Below are 19,974 nucleotides of genomic sequence, written 5' to 3' on the forward strand. Positions count from 1 at the left end.
AAAAAAAATTGTGAGTGAGTTTGAGTGAGCCGCGCCAACTTTGCCGAGGTATGCCCTAATCTACCGTCACCCAACCTTAATTAATCTCATTCTTTTATAATCTACGCGCATCTATCTTGATCTACGTAAACATCGGCGTTGTTCAACATTAGTCCATCTTAGTCCACCTAAATTCACCTTGTTCTTCCAAAACCACCGTGTACCCGCCGCGGTGGCTCAGTGGCTAAGGCGTTGCGCTGCTGAGCACGAGGTCGCGGGTTCGATTCCCGGCCGCGGCGGCCGCTTTTCTGATGGAGGCGAAAAGTAAAAACGCCCGTGTGTACGAGCTTTCGGCGCACGATAGAGATCCCCAGGTGGTCCAAATTAATCCGGAGCCCTCCACTACGGCGCGCCTCATCGCCTGCGTTGCGTCGGCGCATTAAACCCTACAATCAAAAAACAAAAAAACAAAAAAAACACCGTGTGAGCGCGCCTCCGTGACGTCGGCTTAGGAATTCTCGCATTTGTCGTCTGCTTCACTCGGGCTCGCTCTCCCTGCTGTTTCTGTGCGCTCGATTGACGTCTGATGCTTGTCCGCAGCAGATTTTGCGTTTGCGGAACTTTTTATCATAATAATATACCTAAAATCGCGTACACTAGCTCAAGGCGTGAGTATAGTTTTGGAGTCGCCCCATTCGTTGCGAAGCCACTCCTCTGCGGAGCGCGAAGAGTCGGAGCTAGGCGTCAGATTCTGTAGTTATTAAAGGAGCCATGAAGAGAAAATACAACTTCGTTTAATTTGAAAGAACGAGGATTTAGTATCTCACTCAGCTCCATTAGAGCCACAAAAGATGTTTTTTAACGAAAAAAAAGCAAGAAGTATTTAAAAACTTTCAAATTTTGCGCCACAGTGACGTGTTATGGAGCAAGAATGACGTCATACGGGCCAACAATAAAATATAATTTTCAGTGAGTTAACTGCACGTTAGTATTCAAGTGATGCGGTAAAATGGAACTAGAGGCCCCATTACAGACGTCCAGTCATGTGTCGTCGCGACAGGTCTCTTAGGCGGCCGCCAATCGCACAAACAAGGTTACGTGACGTCATAGAAAAGTTGCGGGAAATTGGCTAGGGGGTCGCGACTGCGTCAAACGTTTTCTTTAATATCTCCGTTATTTGTTCGAAGATTGCGATGATATTGGTATCATTGTTATTGGGACTAAGCAGTCTTTTTAATAAACCCAACTTGTATTTTGTCTTCATGGCTCCTTTAAGCAATCTTTCGAACGAAGGGAACAGCCGGCTGCTAGTAACCGACAACAGAGAAAATACAAGACCTAAACAAATTACAGAGCTTCGGGGCTGTCGGGTTTGGCAGCAGGCCTTACGATTCCGGTAACCATATCTAAGATAAAACAGTTTTTGCAACCTTGCCGAACTCTTGAAAGTATTGTATCCCATCATTTTATGCGTTGTCATGGCACGAATGTATGCCGACATGCACTATTGCGAGCAAAAAAAAATGTAGGTTTAGTTCCAAATAACCTACTGTGTGTACAGGGCGCGTGCTGGTTTTATGCCCGGCATCTAAACAGTATGGATGTTTATAGCGCAAAACGAGTCACGTCTTCGGTAAAGCTACAGTGACACTATGTTTGTTCAGTCCTGAGGGAATATTTCGGCACATTTCCCACAGCCATATCTTCCAAAAATTCACATATGTGTTATAGGAAAACTGCACTCGAGAGGAGGAGGAGTGGAAAGAGGAGAAGGAGAAAACTTTAGCAGTAAAATCGAGCTGATTAGTTGGCCGGGTCCTCAGTACAGAAAAAGAGAGCAAGAGTAATGTTCTTCAATTCACCGAACGCCATCCCGAGTAGGCCAAGATTTCTTGTTTACACGTGGAAGGACTGGAAAACAATAAAGAGATCCTTGGAAATATCACAGGTTTCGATTCTTGAAATATATGCACGTGTACTATTTGTTTCGATCGTTAGCGAGTAATCAAGCCTTCAACACCGTAATCATGTCATAATTGTTCGGGTTGAGAGTCAGTTCGTTATCATAAGTATGGTTACGATAGAAATTCGGAGCATTAAAGCCGCCTTCGAGTACTCTAGACAACGTTTTCTGGGACGCGATCGCCGTAGCGTATCACAAACATCTCTATTTGCATGGGAATAAACAACGCACGCTGCGGATATGCACCTTCTTGCACGCAGCCGTAACAAAAGCATATTCGTGAAGAGCGGAATGCATGCCATACAGCCTGAAGAAAATATCTACACGATCTCTGTGGGGATCCTAAACATCCCCAAACCTACTAATAAGACGTTTGTGTAGGGGTAGAAAAAATTATGCATTGGGCACAGAAAAAAAAAGAACATTCATCTGATACAAGTCAACAACAACGAACGAAATAGAAGGTAGCCTCTTTATTTCCTGCTGTGTGATGCGCGTGTAGGGACCCGCTGCTTGGTTCATAACTTTAGACTGTTACGTCTTCATAAGAGCACCTCGAAAATACTGTAGGGAAGCCTACGCATTTTGAGTACTCATCGAGGAGCTCTGAATGAGGAACCTCGCGAATAAGATAGAAAGGACGAGTTACACACGATCTTCTGACCGATGCTGTGAAGAAAGTTCTTCCTCTCGTCGTTAGTTACAAACTTTTGGGGATACAGCTTTATGTTATTCAGATGCGTCTGAAGCAGGAAAAAAATAACTGAATTGCTAGAAATGCGCTTCTTAATGCAATAAAGCATCAAAGAGGGCGATTTCTAGCTCAGGCACTGCTACCCCTCACAAGCGGAGTGTAGCAGACAGTGGCGGGAGCCCCTAAGCCTACCTCAGAGCCAGTGGGAGCCACTCAAACATCTCATAACCAATAGATTTCGGAGGATACAAATTAAAGGAATTGTTGTGACTACATCGTAATCCATATTACTCCCACGTCACTGATAATCACCATTAATCACTAATTCATAATTAATTATTTTGCAGTTGTATATGATCACGTGCCATTAAATATTCGTCATTTACGTCTAGCAGGCCAACTCTACCCTTTAGGCAAGGTTGTGGGCTTCGCGCTGTGAAAACCCACTGATTTCTTTATCTGGAGAGCTAGGTTCGATTCCCACACGAATCTTTTCTGTCCCTTTGCAGCGGTAGCCAATTCGGCATAATTCGTCTTCACGGTGGCGATAGTCACTTTCTGAAATTGATTGGGCCATAATATTTTGTTCCAGATTAATAAAGGAAAAAAAAGTGTTCTGTTTCAGATCAATACAGAAAAAGAAAAAAATGAAATGTTGAAATATTTTGTTTTAGATAGTCAACAACAGGTGGACGAATCACCGCGTTCCGTGTACCCCAGAAAAGTGTTTAACCATTGCCGCTTTTATTCAGGACCGCCTTGCAGTGGGCGACCACCTTTTTCGTCTGCTGATGATGTAACCGCTCGAGTGTCCATCGCCGTATACACACCATCAAGGAAAGTGGAAGAATAAGGGTGCGAAGATGGTAGCGCGCTCATTTTATGTTCGGTCATGAGGTGGTGGCGACAGTGAAGTCACACTTTTTAGAGCGTTTATTTTCATGCTGATCAATTGATGAACGTGTATGAGTTGATGATGAGGAAAGTTTATTAGATGAACATGACAATGTTAGTTTAGCGGAATAGTCACCATCTTCCCATCAATATGGAAGGCACGTTCTTATCCCAATTAGCATCGTTCTTCCGTTTTTGCGTGTTTCTCTTCCTCGTCCGATGCTAGAGCTACGAGGCTTGGCCGTCGGCTTTTGCAAGGATGTTAACGGGAACATATTTTGCTAGTATCCCAGTCGCTACTTCTCTAATTACAGGCTGAATCAGTCGCACGTTGTTCTAATTCGAAGGCCACAGCCTATTGACTACGCCCACATTTAGTCAGAATCACCCGGTTCGACTCCCACGGGCAGCCAAATTTACAGAAGTTTCTTTTTAACTTAGTTGATTACCTTGTTTATGGAAACTTCCCTGAGAAATGTCTCGTCATTCTAAAAATTCATTGAGCTGTTTTCTTTACTTGAGCAGTTGGCCGTTTTGTCTAGTATCCATCGGCTATTTTGTGTGCCATGGCCGTCTGATTTTCCACCAACACTGCTAGTGCTTTTGAATAAAACAAAGAAAAGAGCATATAATGTACACTTCAGTTTAACTCCTCTTGACTAACAATAGATGACAAGGTGGCTTGATGGGCAATGCTCGACTTGACGAACAGTGATAGGCAGGGTGTGTTGTGGCGGACGTGAAGTTGTCATGCTGGAGTCTGATACAGTCGCTTGCAAAACAAACTATTTTGGTGAACCAGTACGTAATCAACGTGAGCTTTTTGGCAAGCCACTGAAATGCCATAGCCGAAATCATGGCAGCGAGCGTTGACCATTACTACATGGGACAAGCTTTAAGAGATAGATGGAACTTAAAACACGTATTTACAGAACCCGCACTTGGTTGGCAGCTTGATTATTCCGTAGCCGTCCTAACCTCCCACCCTCTCAGTTCTGCGGGAAGAGCAGCTGCCACCGTAGCTTTCGGGGCTCATGAAATTGAAATATTAAGGACAGATTGTACATGTTTGTTCAGTGGAAGGCATCGGCAATACAAATTTCCTTTTTTGCTGCCCTCTGCCCACGTCTTCAATACCTCATGAAATAATCAATCTTCGGTGAATTTGTCATTGGATATTCATGCTGTGCTTTCTCACAATACACCTCTCACCTGTCAGTCTTGTCCGCGGCTGCACTTCTTGCCTGTGGCGTTCAGGGAAAAAGTAATCATGAAAAAAAAATGTCTCGGGGCATTTCTACTCTCTTCCAGCAGAACAGCGGCAACAACATGTCACAAACGTCATCTGCACTCACTGCTGTCATGGTTGCACTGCCATTGATCCTGTGTAAGTCGTACTGTCACTACAGTTCTCAGCTTTTCAAAAGTGCTAATGTTAAGCTAGTCAGCAAGCAAGTGACGCATGCAAACAGGAGCGCACTAAACGTTGGGATCACAGCGGTGGTGGAGGATGACTCAGAACGCGTGTGGCTCTTGTTGGGATGGATGGCCTTTTTCTTGCCACTGTCGCCCTCAGCAGGCTTTGTCGGTTTGGGTGCCGCTCGTGACTCCTGCGTCCGGTCACTGCAAAAACGCATAGAAATTAATGCGTCTCAGCAACTTGGCGCCTTCTATTTCATTTACTCGCTTCGGAGATAACATCCCGATACACAAGTAAAGTGTGCGCATATAGTTGGGCGTGTATATAATACGAGTGAAGGGGTTGTTTTATTGCGTGCTTTACACAAGCCCCACTCTTGGCACCCTCGCCTGAACGACTTTGTGCATAAATAAACGCTATCGTTAATACTGCCTTCGAAAAGGACGAAATTGAAGGAACCTTTTTTGATGTATTTCGATGCAGTGCAGGTAAAAATTAAACATCATTCTGTTCGTGGGGCGATTCTGAAGTTCTAAATACTTTACCCCCAGCTGATACAAATGAGTGGTACCGTGGAAGCAACACCCAAGCTCGGCATATGCTCGCGTATGTATGCTGCCAGTATCCTAGCGGAACTATAGACGGTGAATAAGCTAATGAGCAATTGCTTAGATAGATACTTAACGAGCGCGTACTTCTAGTTGGTCGTTTTGTAGCGGCCAACGACTCCTATTTACAGTTAACATAGCCTCCAATTTTGAATGGCGTTGAAGAATCGACAGTTGTGTTGAATGACCCGGTTGTTCCAGGGCACGCAAAGGAAGTAATAACTTATTATTATTATTATTATTATTCTTAGCACCCTCTGCTGCGTCACAGGTCCGACCGCCGCCGTGGTCAGTTGCTTCGCAGCTGCTGGGGACTGAGGGCCGTGGGTTAATTGGCGTATTCATGGGAGGTTGTGGCCGTTACTACACCAGGGTGGCCAATCCTGCTCTGGTGAGGGAGTGCATTACCGGCAATGGTCGCCGGGTCATTCAGGCATTACGGAACCAGGGGGTAGATGAGCATTATGTAAGAATACTAGAGGATATCTACAATGGGTCTACAGCTAGCATCATCCTCCATAGGGAGAGCAGTAAAATACCTATAAGGAAGGGTGTCAGATAAGGAGACACAATCTCTCCAATGTTATTCACAGCATGCTTACAAGAAGTATTTAGAACGTTGGTTTGGGAACAGGTGGGAGTAAGGGTTAATGAAGAATACCTCAGTAACCTCTGATTTGCTGATGACGTTGCCTTGCTAAGTAACTCGGGGGACGAATTGCAAAGCATGGTTTCCGCACTGGGCGAACAGAGTAGAACCAAGGGCCTGAAAATTAATATGCAGAAAACTAAAGTAATGATCAATAACCTCGGGACAGCCCAGCAGTTTGAGATAGGTGGCGAGGCAGTGGAGGTGGTAAGCGAATATATCTACTTAGGCCACGTTGTGACCCCAGATCCCAACCATGAGGCAGAGATAATTAGAAGGATCAAAATGGGGTGGGGTGCATATGTCAGACATTCCCAGATAAGGAATAGCAGCCTACCATTGCCGCTGAAGAAGAAAGTGTATGACAGCTGCATCTTACCGGTACTCACCTACGGGGCAGAAACTTGGAGGCTCACTAAGAGGGTTCAACTTAAATTGAGAACGACTCAGCGGGCAATGGAGCGGAAAATGATAGGTGTAACATTAAGGGACAAGAAGAGAGCGGAGTGGGTCAGGGAGCAAACTGGTGTTAAAGACATATTAGTAGAAATTAAGAAGAAGAAATGGACGTGGGCAGGGCATGCAATGCGAAGGCAAGATAACCGCTGGTCATTAAGGGTAACAGAGTGGATCCCTAGAGAAGGCAAGCGTTGCAGGGGGCGGCAGAAAGTTAGATGGGCAGATGAGATCAAAAAGTTTGCGGGGATAAATTGGTCACAGTTGGCACAGGACCGAGGTAATTGGAGAATAATGGGAGAGGCCTTTGCCCTGCAGTGGGCGTAGATAGGCTGGTGATGATGATTATTATTAATATTATTATTATTATTATTATTATTATTGTTGTTGTTGTTGTTGTTTTGATTGCACTGTATATACAATTATGCAGTGTATATGCAGTGTACATACAATTCGCCAACTTTGTCCCGCAAGCAAGTCTGTGAGCTTGTCATGTAAGTAACCTTATTTTAATATTTGTTCAGTTTGAAATGCTAACAAAGCAATCCTTTCTATATCTGTCAAATCACTTTATTCAATGTCTGGTCTTCTACACATTTATGTTCATTATATACTCTCCTTCTCGCATATAAGCTATCTCGACTCACTCTGCGCACATCTTTACATTGTTAACATTTATGTATATTTTTGTAATGTATTGAGTTTCTTTTTGTGTGTACGACAGTGTCATTTTTTATGTGTAAGCACCGCTGTACCAAAAAACTTACGCCCACCTCCCCTCGCGGGAACCCTGGTGTGATGCGACGCTGAAGGGGGTTTCATTGGCGTCGCATCAAGCAATCGTCGGGTACGGCAAGAGAGCAAGTGCAAGCGCAAGCGCGGACGACCGTCAACTGAGAGACCGGCCGGAGCGCGGCACTCCGCTTCTATGCGCAGCGCTCCCGAGGGAGAGGAGACCGCGGAGAGAGAGAGTACTGCACATGCGCACAGTGCGCAGCCGCGCGCAGCGCGACCGCAGATGTTGGGAGATAGTGTTCGCTATCGGAGAGAGGAGAGGATGCGAGCGGAGGACAGACGCAGCTGTGCGGACGCGGACGATGGACGCACGCAGGACAGGGCCGCCGGCAAGAGATGCTCCTCTCAACGTCACATCTAAAATTGCGTCACTTGTGAGGTGTGTGCTCGAACGTTGCTTTTTTGTGTGCGCCTGCACAAAGGCTTCCCGGCTGTTTCTGGGCATGTTAATAAATTATTGATTGATTGATTGATTGATTGATTGATTGATTGATTGATTGATTGATTGATTGATTGATTGATTGATTGATTGATTGATTGATTGATTGATTGATTGATTTACTAGCTGACTGTCGTATGCAGCAGTGTATTGGGCGAAATCGCAAAAGTAGGTTAGAAATGAAGCTCAATCTCAGTGCTTGCTGGCTGTCTCCTTCAAAATATATGACCGGAGGAGTACTGGGACCGGGCAGCTGGGCGCGCGCCGCCACCTCTCGGCGCTCCCTCGTAAGCGAAATGAGCCGGTGTATTGGCTACGCAGCCGTCCTTTTTTTTTTTTTTTTTTTTTGACGTGTTTGCTCCTGTGCTTTGAATGTTTTGGTGGTGTTCTGAGCGGATATGTGCGGTGAAACGAAGCTAGACCGATGTGTTCGGTTCTTAGATGCACTAGCGGCTACGTAAACATGTCGGATGTCTTCAAAGTTGGGTACGGCCTACAAAGACATAAGCGCTTTTTGCAGCAATATACGCTTGGCTCCACCCGATCCGAGTACGAATAGGACTACTATTATTAGTATTCATTTCTTGAATCCACCAACGGCTAAGTAAACTTATTGGACGGTTTTTGAGGTTGCGAATGGACTGCGTTGACACGGGCGCTTTTATCAGCGCTTTGCGCCTGGGTGTACGCGATCTGAGTAGGTGTAAAATTATTCTTTTCTACCACTTTAAATTATCTTCACTGTTTTGAGTGACTGCGATTTCCACACTGGCCTTAACGATGGGATACCTCGATAAGTGTGCTTTGAAGAAAGGGCACTTTCGTACGAGATGGATTATTTTGTGGCCATGGGAGCGTTGTGGCAGTTTACGCTTTCTTTCTGTAACCGTGACCTTTGTGCCTTCGGTTTTCGTGAGTGACAGCATGCGAGCTTGGGAGCCCAAGCGGAACTCCCGCGTTTTTAATGGTCATTCTATTAAGAGCCAAAGTTATTCAACCACCCAACAGCCCAAGCTGCAAACCATCTCCCTCCGCTCCCCATTTTATCACATGAGTGAACTAAAGACTGGCACCGATAGTTATAAAATCTGGCAGAGTATGAACGTCAGCCCGTGTTTATTAATGCGTAAACATTCTTTGTCGAGTACCTAAAAAATTAAAGCCGTTCCACTCAATGTGAAAGCTGTTGGAAGTGCAGAGCAGTGATTCGCCATAATGGGGTGTACCGCCGTTATCCGCTTACTGCTACCACCCCATGAAATCCAAATCTCCCGCCTTCGCAGTGCTCGCGCGCCCCCCGCCTCCAGCGGGAGTTCTGTTCTCTTTGCGCTTTTCTCCGCGCAGGTGCCGGCGTTGCACTGCCACAAAACCAACCCAACGGGCGTCCTTAACTAAAGGAACGCGGGCGCTGCCGGCTAATCATGTATATATTTTCCTCAAATGTACCTATATTTTTCTTTGCGCTAAACAACGGGAAGATGTATGACAAGCGCCAGCGTTTCATGAATTTCGAACGTTTATGACTACATAAACCGCTTGGCTTTCGAAGCCTCTGGGGTACGCCGCAATACAGTGGGTCTGAATAGGAAAGTGTTATTAGCGGCATGCAGTGCCTGAGAGGCGCTTTGAAGCCGCCGATTGGGATCCGCGAGGGGGCGCGCGCGATGATCGGGGTGATGGCGCACGCCATCACCCCGATTCAAAGGGGAGGCCTTTAATCATCATCATCATCATCACGTAGAGTTACTGTATATAGCTCCCGCAGGGAGCTAAGAGTTGCGCGACCGACCGCCATCTTTGTTATCCGGATTGCTGCGGGAAAGCCGCCCTTCGCGAGTGAAGGAGCCTCGCTGCCACGCTTCCGACGGCGGCCGACGCGTGGTGGGGGGGCGCTTCGGTCGGCGGCGCCGTACGGCGCGTCGGCGGCTGCGGCGCAGCCGTAGTGGGGGCTTCTCTGCGCGGCATGGATAACCGGAGTGTCGCAATCACGGCGGCGCGTGGAAAAGGGTCGCGCAACTCTTAGCTCCCGGCGGGAGCTATATACAGGAACTCTATTTACACGTCGCCTGGTGAGGCGCGCGCGGATCGTCTGCAATGCGATTGCCCCTTGTTTCCTGTGCCGTAGCGAGTTTAAAGGTTCATTAGTTGCGAAAAAGCAGAGCCGCAGTTTTGTACCGGGCCGCATTACGGTATACAAGTCCTGCAAAAAGAAACTGTCGTTGTTTGGCGTTCCGAAGGACGCGCGTCTGTATTGGCGCAGTGGCGACGAGCAATACCACGCACTGAGAAGCGGCTCAAGGAAAACACTGCTGTGTGCGATCTACACTTCGGCGAAAGGTACATCTCCCGGCACATTGCACATACCGTGAACGGAGAAGTTGTCTCAATATACAGGAAAAGGCCTCGGTTTCCCCCGGAAGCTGTGCCCACGCAGTTTCCAATCTTCCGAAGTACCAGCCGAAACAACTTCCCCGAGCAGGAAGTGTCAAGCGAGAAGCGCACCCGCGGCCCCACCCAGCAATAAAAAAGCTAGGGATGGTGACTCCCCTGTGAGTGCAGAGTTTGAAGAATCCCATGTTTTTTTTTTCTGTCAAGAACTTGATCCTACTTTGGCAGCATGGGGGAAACCACACGCTGAGTGTTTCGCCCTTCACAGTGGCTTACAGCGTGTGTCGCATTGCGCAGGATAAAGCCAAAGCCCGTACACGTACCCTTCCAGACATTGGAAGCATTTACGAAGCATCTGACATACTGAAGAAGCCTGCCACTCTCCCCGTCCATGACTATCACATTTGTTTTGGCCCTCTAGCTGCACTTTTAAACGAAGGCATTGAAAAAGGAGAAGGCATGGCTTTTTATGAAAGGAAGGAGCACTTAAAGCTCAATTGTCTCACGTAACAGCAGAATCGGAGGTCGGAAACGCTTTTCCGAAGACAATTCAAGAAAAAATGCTTGGATTTCTTCACACACACAAAAAAGAACTAGCAGCGAAAGGCAATGTCCATTGAGCAAAGAATTTTAAACGAATCATGAGAAATTCACCAAAAGGGAGCAGTTTTTGTCTGTTTGTAACGAGCTCGTCGAAAATAAAATGCGTGTTTACCAGTTACCAGTCCACAATTCTCTGATTTGCTTCATAAGTGTCTGAGCTGCAGCGGTCTATACTCGGCTGTAAAAGCGCGCCCAGTCGGTTGTAAACTTCGATTGTAGTACTTAAAAATACGACATTCATTGTATCTCAATTTGCGCGACCACGTATAATAGCTATATCAAATATGCTTTCTCGGTGTGGTAATGCACGCTAATACATTTCTACTCCATATTCTGCCGCCCCGTCGCAGCGAACGTGCAAGCGTGCGACAGCGCCACCTGGATTTTCCTCCAACAGCGTCACGCGGGAGTGGGCACGGTCATCACCCTTTCCTATTCTAGCCACTGTAGCCTCGAACAACAGCGTTACTTGGATTGGATTTGATTTGATTGGCTACACTGGCCGACGTTGACCAGTTTCGCGTAGCTCCTGGAGAGCCATGCTGCGCAAGCGCGAGGATTGCATTGGGCGGGATTGGATTGGATTGGATTGAATTAGGTTAGATTGGATCGGATTGGATTGACTTGACTTGGCTTGGCTTGGCTTGGCTTGGCTTGGCTTGGCTTGGATTGGATTGGATTGGATGATAAGCAGCAGTGAGCATGATAATTAGTTAATCCTAGACAACGAGGAAAGCTAAGTATAACCAGCTGAACCTTACCTCACGCTACATGTATCCTGACATAGCCGCTTGGCTACGCCGCGGCGAAGGGACTGTGACAGGCTACACCGTAACGCCGTGGCGATGTGTTTGGTTCCAGTGAGCGAGCTAGGACGACAAGGCGAACGCCTGAAGTGCTCTGCCCTTAAAAATCGATTGATTGATTGATTGTAGGGTTTAACGCGCCGACGCAACGCAGGCGATGAGGCGCGCCGTAGTGGAGGGCTGCGGATTAATTTTGACCACCTGGGGATCTTTAACGTGCGCCGAAATCTCGTACACACGAGCGTTTTTGCTTTTCGCCTCCATCAGAAAAGCCGCCGCCGCGGCCGGGAAACGAACCCGCGACCTCGTGCTCAGCAGCGCAACGCCTTAGCCACTGAGCCACCGCGGCGGGTCTGCACTTAAAAATCGTTTAATGCCTTGTGAAGAAACCAGAAACGCGCGACAAGTTGCCTCAAATAGAGGTGCATCCGCCCAAGTCCTCCAGCTAAGACGCATTTCCGACAAGCTGGAAGAAGTTGGAATTTAGAGAGGGGTGCATGGAAGTGCAAAATTAAACGGAAATATCATCCAGCACTCCGTCTTACGACGACGGTGGTTGAACGCCAAGCTTTCTTCGCGCGAAAGCTTCGCCAAAGTCAAAGTTCAAAGGGTCAAAGTCAAAGACACTGCGATCAAAAAAAAAAAAAAAAAACTGCGTGCTGGTCAAATTCAAAGCTCAACTTGTGACAGCTTAAATCCAGGAGTCAACCAAGGAAACCCACACGAGAAAGCTTTGCGATAAACCACCATTGTCGTTAGACGGAGGAGTGCATGGTTTTTTAAACGTAGGTGGCAGCTTGTAAAAGTCGACCGCAGCATTCAGTTTTCAGGCACCCACCTGTCTCTCGTCCTTCAGCCACGCAGGATTTGATTTTTGAAAAGCCATTAACCAACTAGCCACTAGCCATTGGAAGTCTTATAAAGCAATGCTTTTCCACGACAAGCAATTACGATCTGATATTATGCGGTATTTATTCTGTAAACGATTCCCGATTGCTGTAGTAAACGTACTTCTGTTAAATTAAGCGCGTTTCTACCGTAGTTAATGAAGTTATGCAGCGTCATCCATCACAATTTTTGTTTTGGGGTAAACCTTAGAAGGCACCCCCCAACTTGGTCTTTCGCTGGTGCACGACGCCGTTCGTCATCAACTGCCAAAGGCCAGCGCCGCAGCATTCTTGGATAGGTTCTGTAAGGGCATTTAGCTTCATTATATTTGTTCCTCCATACACCAAAGGCGCGAAATTTTTTTTTTTTTTTTTGCACGAAGGAACGGACTTGCAGTTCCAGCTTGACTTCCAGCTTTGCGCATTGGGCGTCGTCTGCTATTTCTAATTACTGAATATGGACGTAAATCATACGCATAGCATGCCTCGTAAAGGTCGCCCCTACTTTTAATATTTACCGATCTGAAAAAAAAAAGTCATTTTGGTATCTAGGCTTTGCAAGCCGCGACGCAGCAGAACGACAGAGAGTCATGCACAACTACGCTACGCTGACCGCCACCGGCATTCCACTGATGCGCGCTTCGCCACGGGCGGCGCTGTTCGCTGAAGCGAAAATCGCGACGGCTGCCCGATCCCTATTCGCCGGCGCAAAAATCTCATACCCAACGCCCCTGAACTGTCCCTTTCCCCTGAGTAGTGGGAGATACCGCTGTTCAGCGGCCGACCTGCGGACCAGCTCCCACTTGTGACGAGGGCTACGGCAGCCCAGACAGCACATGGGATCCTGGACTGAGGAAGCACTCTTGCATTATTGTTTAATAAACTTTTTTTTTTCTCTCTCGCTCGCTGGTATCTTGGAGATATCCCCGAATTAAACTGCAGTAAAACAAACAAAAGCGGTGGTGAAGGCATGTTTGCCATGCCACTGCAATACAACTTCGTGAAATTTCTGGAAAGGAGTTACTCGGGCCTGTCAATGTCAGCCTCCGTAAGAAATTTAATCTTCAAAACCTAATCTCCTTGGTTGACATTGGTAGTTACGAAAATGGTGTGTTCAGCCAAAGGGTAGCAAAACCGAAGATTTCGGCTGTCTACTAAATAAGAAAAAAAGCAGCCTAAGTTTCACGGACAGGTATACACGCCATGTAAAAGAAGGAATGCGTGAAAGCTATAGACAAGGCGAGACAACAGTTTTAGTCACAACAGGACCAGCTTTCCTGCTTAAAAAGGGAGGGGGGACACATGACGGCGACATGAAATTTCACGACACACACTATATTTCTACTTTTCTGAAACGTTTGCCCTTATTTCTGTCGGCCTTTTATGAGAAACTGGGTGACAATCTCCTGTACACCCAACATAAAATAGTAGTTCACAAAAGAAAATAAAAAAGCAAATTTTTGCGCATGAATGACTTGGCGATATACCGTCTGTTGTTCACGCCTATAACAAATGTCGCTGGCGAAGCGCCCAAACATTGGCAGATGCCAGAGAGTTTCCTTTCCGTGGAATACAACACACAGCTTTCCATCCTGAGCCGAAGGCGTAGGGGTCGCTATGCAGGTTCGGCGTCATGCGTGTGCGCTTAAGCGTGAAATTACCCGCACAAGGTTATACAGGCCACGTACCGCAAGCGATCGGTTCCCATCCGAAGCAAGGTTGCAGTTCAAGTGAATATATTGTCACAATGACGGGCTTTTTGGATAATAGGCGTGGCATTGTGATTGGTAAATTGGGTAAATATACGAGACTACGACAGAACCCCTCCCCTCTTCTACATTGTGCTGTCTAATAAGCGCAGCTTTGAAATTTCCGTACTGCAGTCGCGTGACTGAAAGTCTCTTCCTCGTGTCCCTTTATTTTTCTGGCATCAAGGCTAAGACAAAACATGATATTAATTGGTAACTATAGCTTTGTATCCGTGAACCTCTCGTCGAAGAAATTGCCAGGCGGCTTAAAACCGTGCTGGGAGGGCACTCACTCAGAGGCCATTTCTTTTCATGTCGTATGTTTTGGGTGAGAATCTGAAAGTCATACGTCTTATCGCAGAAGTTTGCTCGTGTGGCAGCGTAATGCGCAAATAATTGGAATTTCTTTAAGATACGGCGCCGCCAGGTCACTAACTGCCCATACCCCGCAATGTCCCGCTACGCGGATTTTTCCTCTTCGTCTGTCGTGCGCCGCATACTTATAGCATAAAGCAGTAAAATCACCCCGCTGGAAGTGTGGATAGGTTGACTTCTTCGTTGCCTACGATTAAGCGGCCCTCTCTGGCTACAGGGCATGTTTGTACGTGCCTTGTGGAGTTCGATAACTTGTGTGCTTCTCATCAAGGAACATAAATTGTAATTACTTTCTACGCATCCCGTTTCCTTGCCAAGTACATCACCACCCCGACCTGGCATGAAAGCTTTCTGTTGCAATACGTCCTCGAGGAGGGTGTCGTTGTGCAGGCATCTAGACTCCCCTGCTTTCCACCTGAGGCTCAAGCGCCATCCGCTAGAAAATAAAGTTAAATACGTCTCTCCCCGGCACGTGCCGCCGAGGAAAAAAAAATAGCGGCGTTTGTCATGGCCTAACTGCAATAACGACAGCACGGCCAAGGTGGTTGTGGGAAACTCGTTTCCAACCCCTTTACGCGCTAGTGTCGGGTACCGGGATTGGTAAACTAGCGGGGAATGCCGGGCTCCCTGGAGGAGTTTTCTAACTGCACTGACCTTTTGTAGAAAAGCGGTTTCCAGAGCTGGCACCACTCGTCCGTCGGGTCTTGAATTACGCTGTAGTTGTTGGGTTTGAGTACGAGCAGCCGCCGGGTATCCTCAGTGTATTTGGGCCACTCCACGTTCGGATGAGGAACAACCGGTTTCCTGCAAGTAATGTAGGCAGCAGTCATTCACTGTGAAACTTTGCGTGCGAGCATTACGTCGTAATTGCGCTATAAGGCCATGAAGCTAATCTTTCCTGGTGAAGTATGTAAACGCAGACGACTCGGCCGCGCCTGGCAATATGAAGCTTTCTGTAATATGAACAGTGTTACGGTAACGTAGTGTTACATGGAATGGGTAAGCAGGGGAAGGCGTGCATACGGGTGACACTACGCACAGTTAAGGAAACTAAGTCTCTGCAATAGAAAGTTCTACTAGGAACGTTCAGCCAGGCAACCAAAGTAAGTGCAGTTGTCCAGTTTTATCCAAAAATAAAAAAGAAACGATATTATGGCAGAAGCGATTACAGTTGAATTGCTCTTGATAGATTCTATTGTGCTTAAAAAGTGTTCAAATACGAATATTGAAGACATACAACAGAATGTAGCATCATTTCCGTTCCAATATTTGTTTTTAAATGCGCGCATTAAGCAAAATTTGCGTAGAAAGAACGATGGGCGCCTTGTATAGCCTGTAGGTATCCTGGAAGGTAAATTCGGTGCTCGAAATTCGATGCTAGAAATTGCGGCGGAGTTCGAATTTTTTTATAACTAAGAAAAATGTTCTGTTTACTGCAAATGTAAACATGTGCGCGCGTCTCGATTTCAGATACCACATAAAAACATTCTGTATAGTTTTATAGAGGCGTGGTCCGTTTCTTCCTTCGTCCTTGTTTTGTGGGCGCCTTCACTTCCATGGTGAAGCCTTGTGAATTTTTTAAGTATAGCGCAATATTACTACAACACGGGAGCTCGAACAACGTATCCGCCTTTTTATGTAGTTATTATGGCCACACAATGCACTGCAGAGGCGATAATATCAGAAATATACAGCATTCAAATCACTAGGCCGCGCCTGCTTGTGCCTAGGCACGTACACCTATACACAAAATGAGGTTTTTTTTGCTTGCTGTATATCACCGCCATCGATATCTAGAAGTACATTGCGTGATTTAGTCTGGATATGAGTGACAAGCAAAACTGCAAGCACCATGCACCAATAAAATAAAACGGAAGCGTGTCCTGGCGTGTTAGGGGATAATCTTACCCTGTGCGTACAAAAGAGGCCCAAGCGCTGACTACTTCTTTCATGAACCCTTCTTCTTCCGGCGTGTAGTCCAGCGTAGCGAGGAGCCTCTTGCCGAAGCTCCCGAACGGTTCGGTGTATCGACTCTTGTCCATCAGGAACGGGAGCGACCCAAGCGTGTACATAATGTCCTCCTGGTGTGCAACACCCATCCATTGGGGAAAGAAACTGTGCGAAGGCTTGTACGCGAACAGGTATCTGTACGTCTTAACTCCATTCCGAGAGATCATGTCGGCGAATAGCTTCGCCGGACAGTTAAACATAGCGTCACTCAACATCCTTGACAGGGTGTCACGGATCTCCTCGTATTCGAGCTCCTTTTCGCCATCGCCAAAGTAGGCGTTTACAATGCGACGTGCGTTCATAAGCGATGCGCCGAAGGTCTGAGAGATGACCACAGTGGCCAATGTCCGGTATTGGGTCGTCAGAAGTTCCGTATATTCTGGGAACATCATCAAGGCGACGTGGAAGAAGACGGCAGCCTCGTTCTCAGTGGTTCCGACGAGCACCTCCTTTACGTCTAACTTGTGCCACGGCTCCGGAGATGACACCGAGAACGGTATGAGCTCATCGTTGTCGACCGGGGAGAAGATTTGCTGCTGGAAGTCAAGCTTTTCGAGCTTGTGCACCATCTCCGCTGGCGTCAGCCTGCGAAGACAGCCGATCGCGTCCAGCAGCTGCTCGTCAAGAGTCATTTTCGGGTCATAACAGCCGAGTGTCCCTGCGATGTTGATTAACCTTCCCTTGCCGCCCCTGAAATATTCGCCCACCACGAGGGAAAGCGGAGCGCCACTTTGCAGGATTAGCCTCTTGAAGAGCCCCTTGCTGTGGGGCGACCCTGCGTGAATGGCTGCCGATATTGCACCGGAGCTGTGCCCGTCGACCGTGACGTCGTCTGGGTCTCCGCCGAAGGCGGCAACATTATTGCGCACCCACTTGAGAACGAGGTTTTGGTCCCAAAGTCCAGCGTTACTTGGCAGATCCGGAGTGCCAAGAGAGAGGAAGCCGTAAAGGCCTACTCTGTGGTTAAAAGTCACGAACACCACGCCCTCCAGTGCGACGAAGTTAGCCGGATCGTGGAAGAACAGCGCCGAGTCCCCCCACTGGAAACCGCCTCCGTGAATGAAGACAACAACTGGAAGTTTTCTTTCACAGTCACCGGGCGACGGGCACACAGGTTTTGGCGTCCACACATTCAGGTATAAACAGTCCTCCGACGAATCGGAGTAGTTGAGAGACAGGCTCCCGACTAAAGGCACTGAAGGCTGGCGGCATGGTTTAGGCTTTTTCGAGGCGTTGTAGATTCCTGTCCAGGGCGTCACTGGCTTGGGCTTCCTAAAACGCAAGTCACCAGTGGGAGGTTCAGCATAGGGTATTCCTAGGTAGGCGTCAAGCTCTGTGCCGCCGACACGTATCCTTTCGCCCGCGACACGTCCGGAGTCAATTTTCACGACCGGCGCCTCGCTTGCGAAGAAACTGGGGAGCAGGCAAAACAAGATTGTCAGCTGCAGGGAGCAATGCCCACCCACGTAGTACTTTCCACTGCTAACACCATAAGAAAACATCGACTTCATGCTTGCGCAGAGGCCAAGATACTACCGCTGGACCGAAGTGGCTGTGAGTGCGCGTAAGCGATTGCAATAGAGCACTAGCCGGTGTCAGCGGTCAATTTCATCGCTGCTTGAGAATGAGAGGGCGCTTCTCCTTACTCGTCAGAAAGCGCCTCCCGGTCGTTGCGTACTCCTGACGGCCCTGAGCAATCGCACAAAAACAAGCGTTTCGCTTTAACAAGGCTCAAGTGAGATCGCCGCGAGCTTTTTCCCGGTACAAGCCGGCCGTCGCGGAGACTGCCAAGAATTATTTTATGTATGCATCGACATGCGCCCGTTTGCAGATTATTTCCTCATTGTCAGGTTAACGTTGCCGTGCTCCGAAAACAGACATTTGGGAAATTTCGGCAATGTATTGTTGACGAAACCACCGAAACGCTTGAGCTGGGCAATTTCTCATAGCTCTTTTCGACTTGTTTTCGAGCAAGGATTCGTAGGGCATGGTCTACTGTTGCATTGTTATTGCAAAAACAATAAACTGCATATTGAGCGAGAAAGCCGGAGTGCGTCGATCGGCGTATGTGTCACTCGCCCTCACGTTTATGAGGACGAATGACACACAATACTTAGGGACGAAAAGGAGGACGCCCATTGGTTGCGTCGCGTTCCATAGAGCGTGTTGTTTTACAAGACAGTCGGTTAGAAGAATGGGAGGAATGAATGTAATTAGGTTATCGGTGTCACCCGCTACCTGTAAATTTATTTCTATTCAGAAGCGATATATGAAACATAGTCACTTTTGTCTAAAAGCAGTTTTTAAATATCCATTCTCCTTAATACCTCTCCTTAGCATCGGTTCTAGCAGTTCAGCATTTGCAATAAATGCAGACTTTCAAGGAACGGATACCTCACTTGATGGCATGAACAACACAGCAATGGTTTTGACCTTGTATTTAGGTCTGGGAACTGAGGTGAGGATTTCAGCACATGCTGCACCTCTCCATCCACCGTATGGTTGAGGCCTCCGCACATACCTACAACGGCTCTCTGCATAGTTTCCACGCCGAGGTGTGAAACAAGAGTTCCAGCGTAGCCAAATACTCGGAATTGCACTGCAGCCTAGTTTGTTGATAGTTCCTGTAACTTCTTATTGTCGAGAATTTGTGGAACCAGGTTACAACTGTAGTACAGCTCTAGTACGGTTTCTTGTTTATAAAAATACTAGTCGTGGAAACAAACAGCCGGAATGAAACAAACCAGCAGAAAGTTTTCCCCTTATTGCAACACATGGCGGGTTAACGCACTGAGCAGCGAACGCCACATGATAAGGGTCCGGTTTCACTGCTTTGGCGCAATATCGCTCTTGAAGAGGAATGTTAGTGCGTTCACGGACACAACAAGGAAAATAAAAGAGCCGAACATTATCGCCGCTTTTATGATCAATATGACCGCGAAAGGACGATTACCTTACGAAGGTCGTTTGTGGGAAACTTTGGATGTGGCGCTACACGAAAGGATTCAGCATACGGCTCGACTATTCGTCACGTGACACCACGTGTTAACGACCACCCCACCTCCAGTCCGCTTTGTATTTTGAAGCTCCAAAGCTACCTGCAAGGTTGCATTTCCGCGAAAGGACCACCTGAGCCCTTCGACATCACGAGTGTGTGTGTGTGTGTAATGTATGTATGTATGAATGTATGTATGTATGTATGTATGTATGTATGTATGTATGTATGTATGTATGTATGTAGGGAGTAGTAGAACTTTGAA

General features: G+C 47.3%; 1 protein-coding gene across 1 annotated transcript; it reads right to left on the reverse strand.

Annotated features, from left to right (window-relative positions):
- Nucleotides 1–3,551: 3,551 nt before the first annotated feature.
- LOC144179039 (acetylcholinesterase-like) lies at nt 3,552–18,349 on the reverse strand. Its single transcript, XM_077707213.1, has 3 exons — nt 16,613–18,349; nt 15,359–15,508; nt 3,552–5,153 (listed from the first exon to the last, which is right to left on the reverse strand). Exons 1-3 carry the CDS (start codon nt 18,223–18,225, stop codon nt 4,943–4,945), a joined length of 1,974 nt encoding a protein of 657 aa, XP_077563339.1. The 5' UTR covers nt 18,226–18,349; the 3' UTR covers nt 3,552–4,942.
- Between the last annotated feature and the right edge of the window lie 1,625 nt (nt 18,350–19,974).

Source organism: Haemaphysalis longicornis, unplaced genomic scaffold, assembly GCF_048455015.1.
Source record: "Haemaphysalis longicornis isolate Haplotype H1 unplaced genomic scaffold, Haemaphysalis longicornis Haplotype H1 scaffold_4, whole genome shotgun sequence".
NCBI lineage: Eukaryota > Metazoa > Arthropoda > Arachnida > Ixodida > Ixodidae > Haemaphysalis > Haemaphysalis longicornis.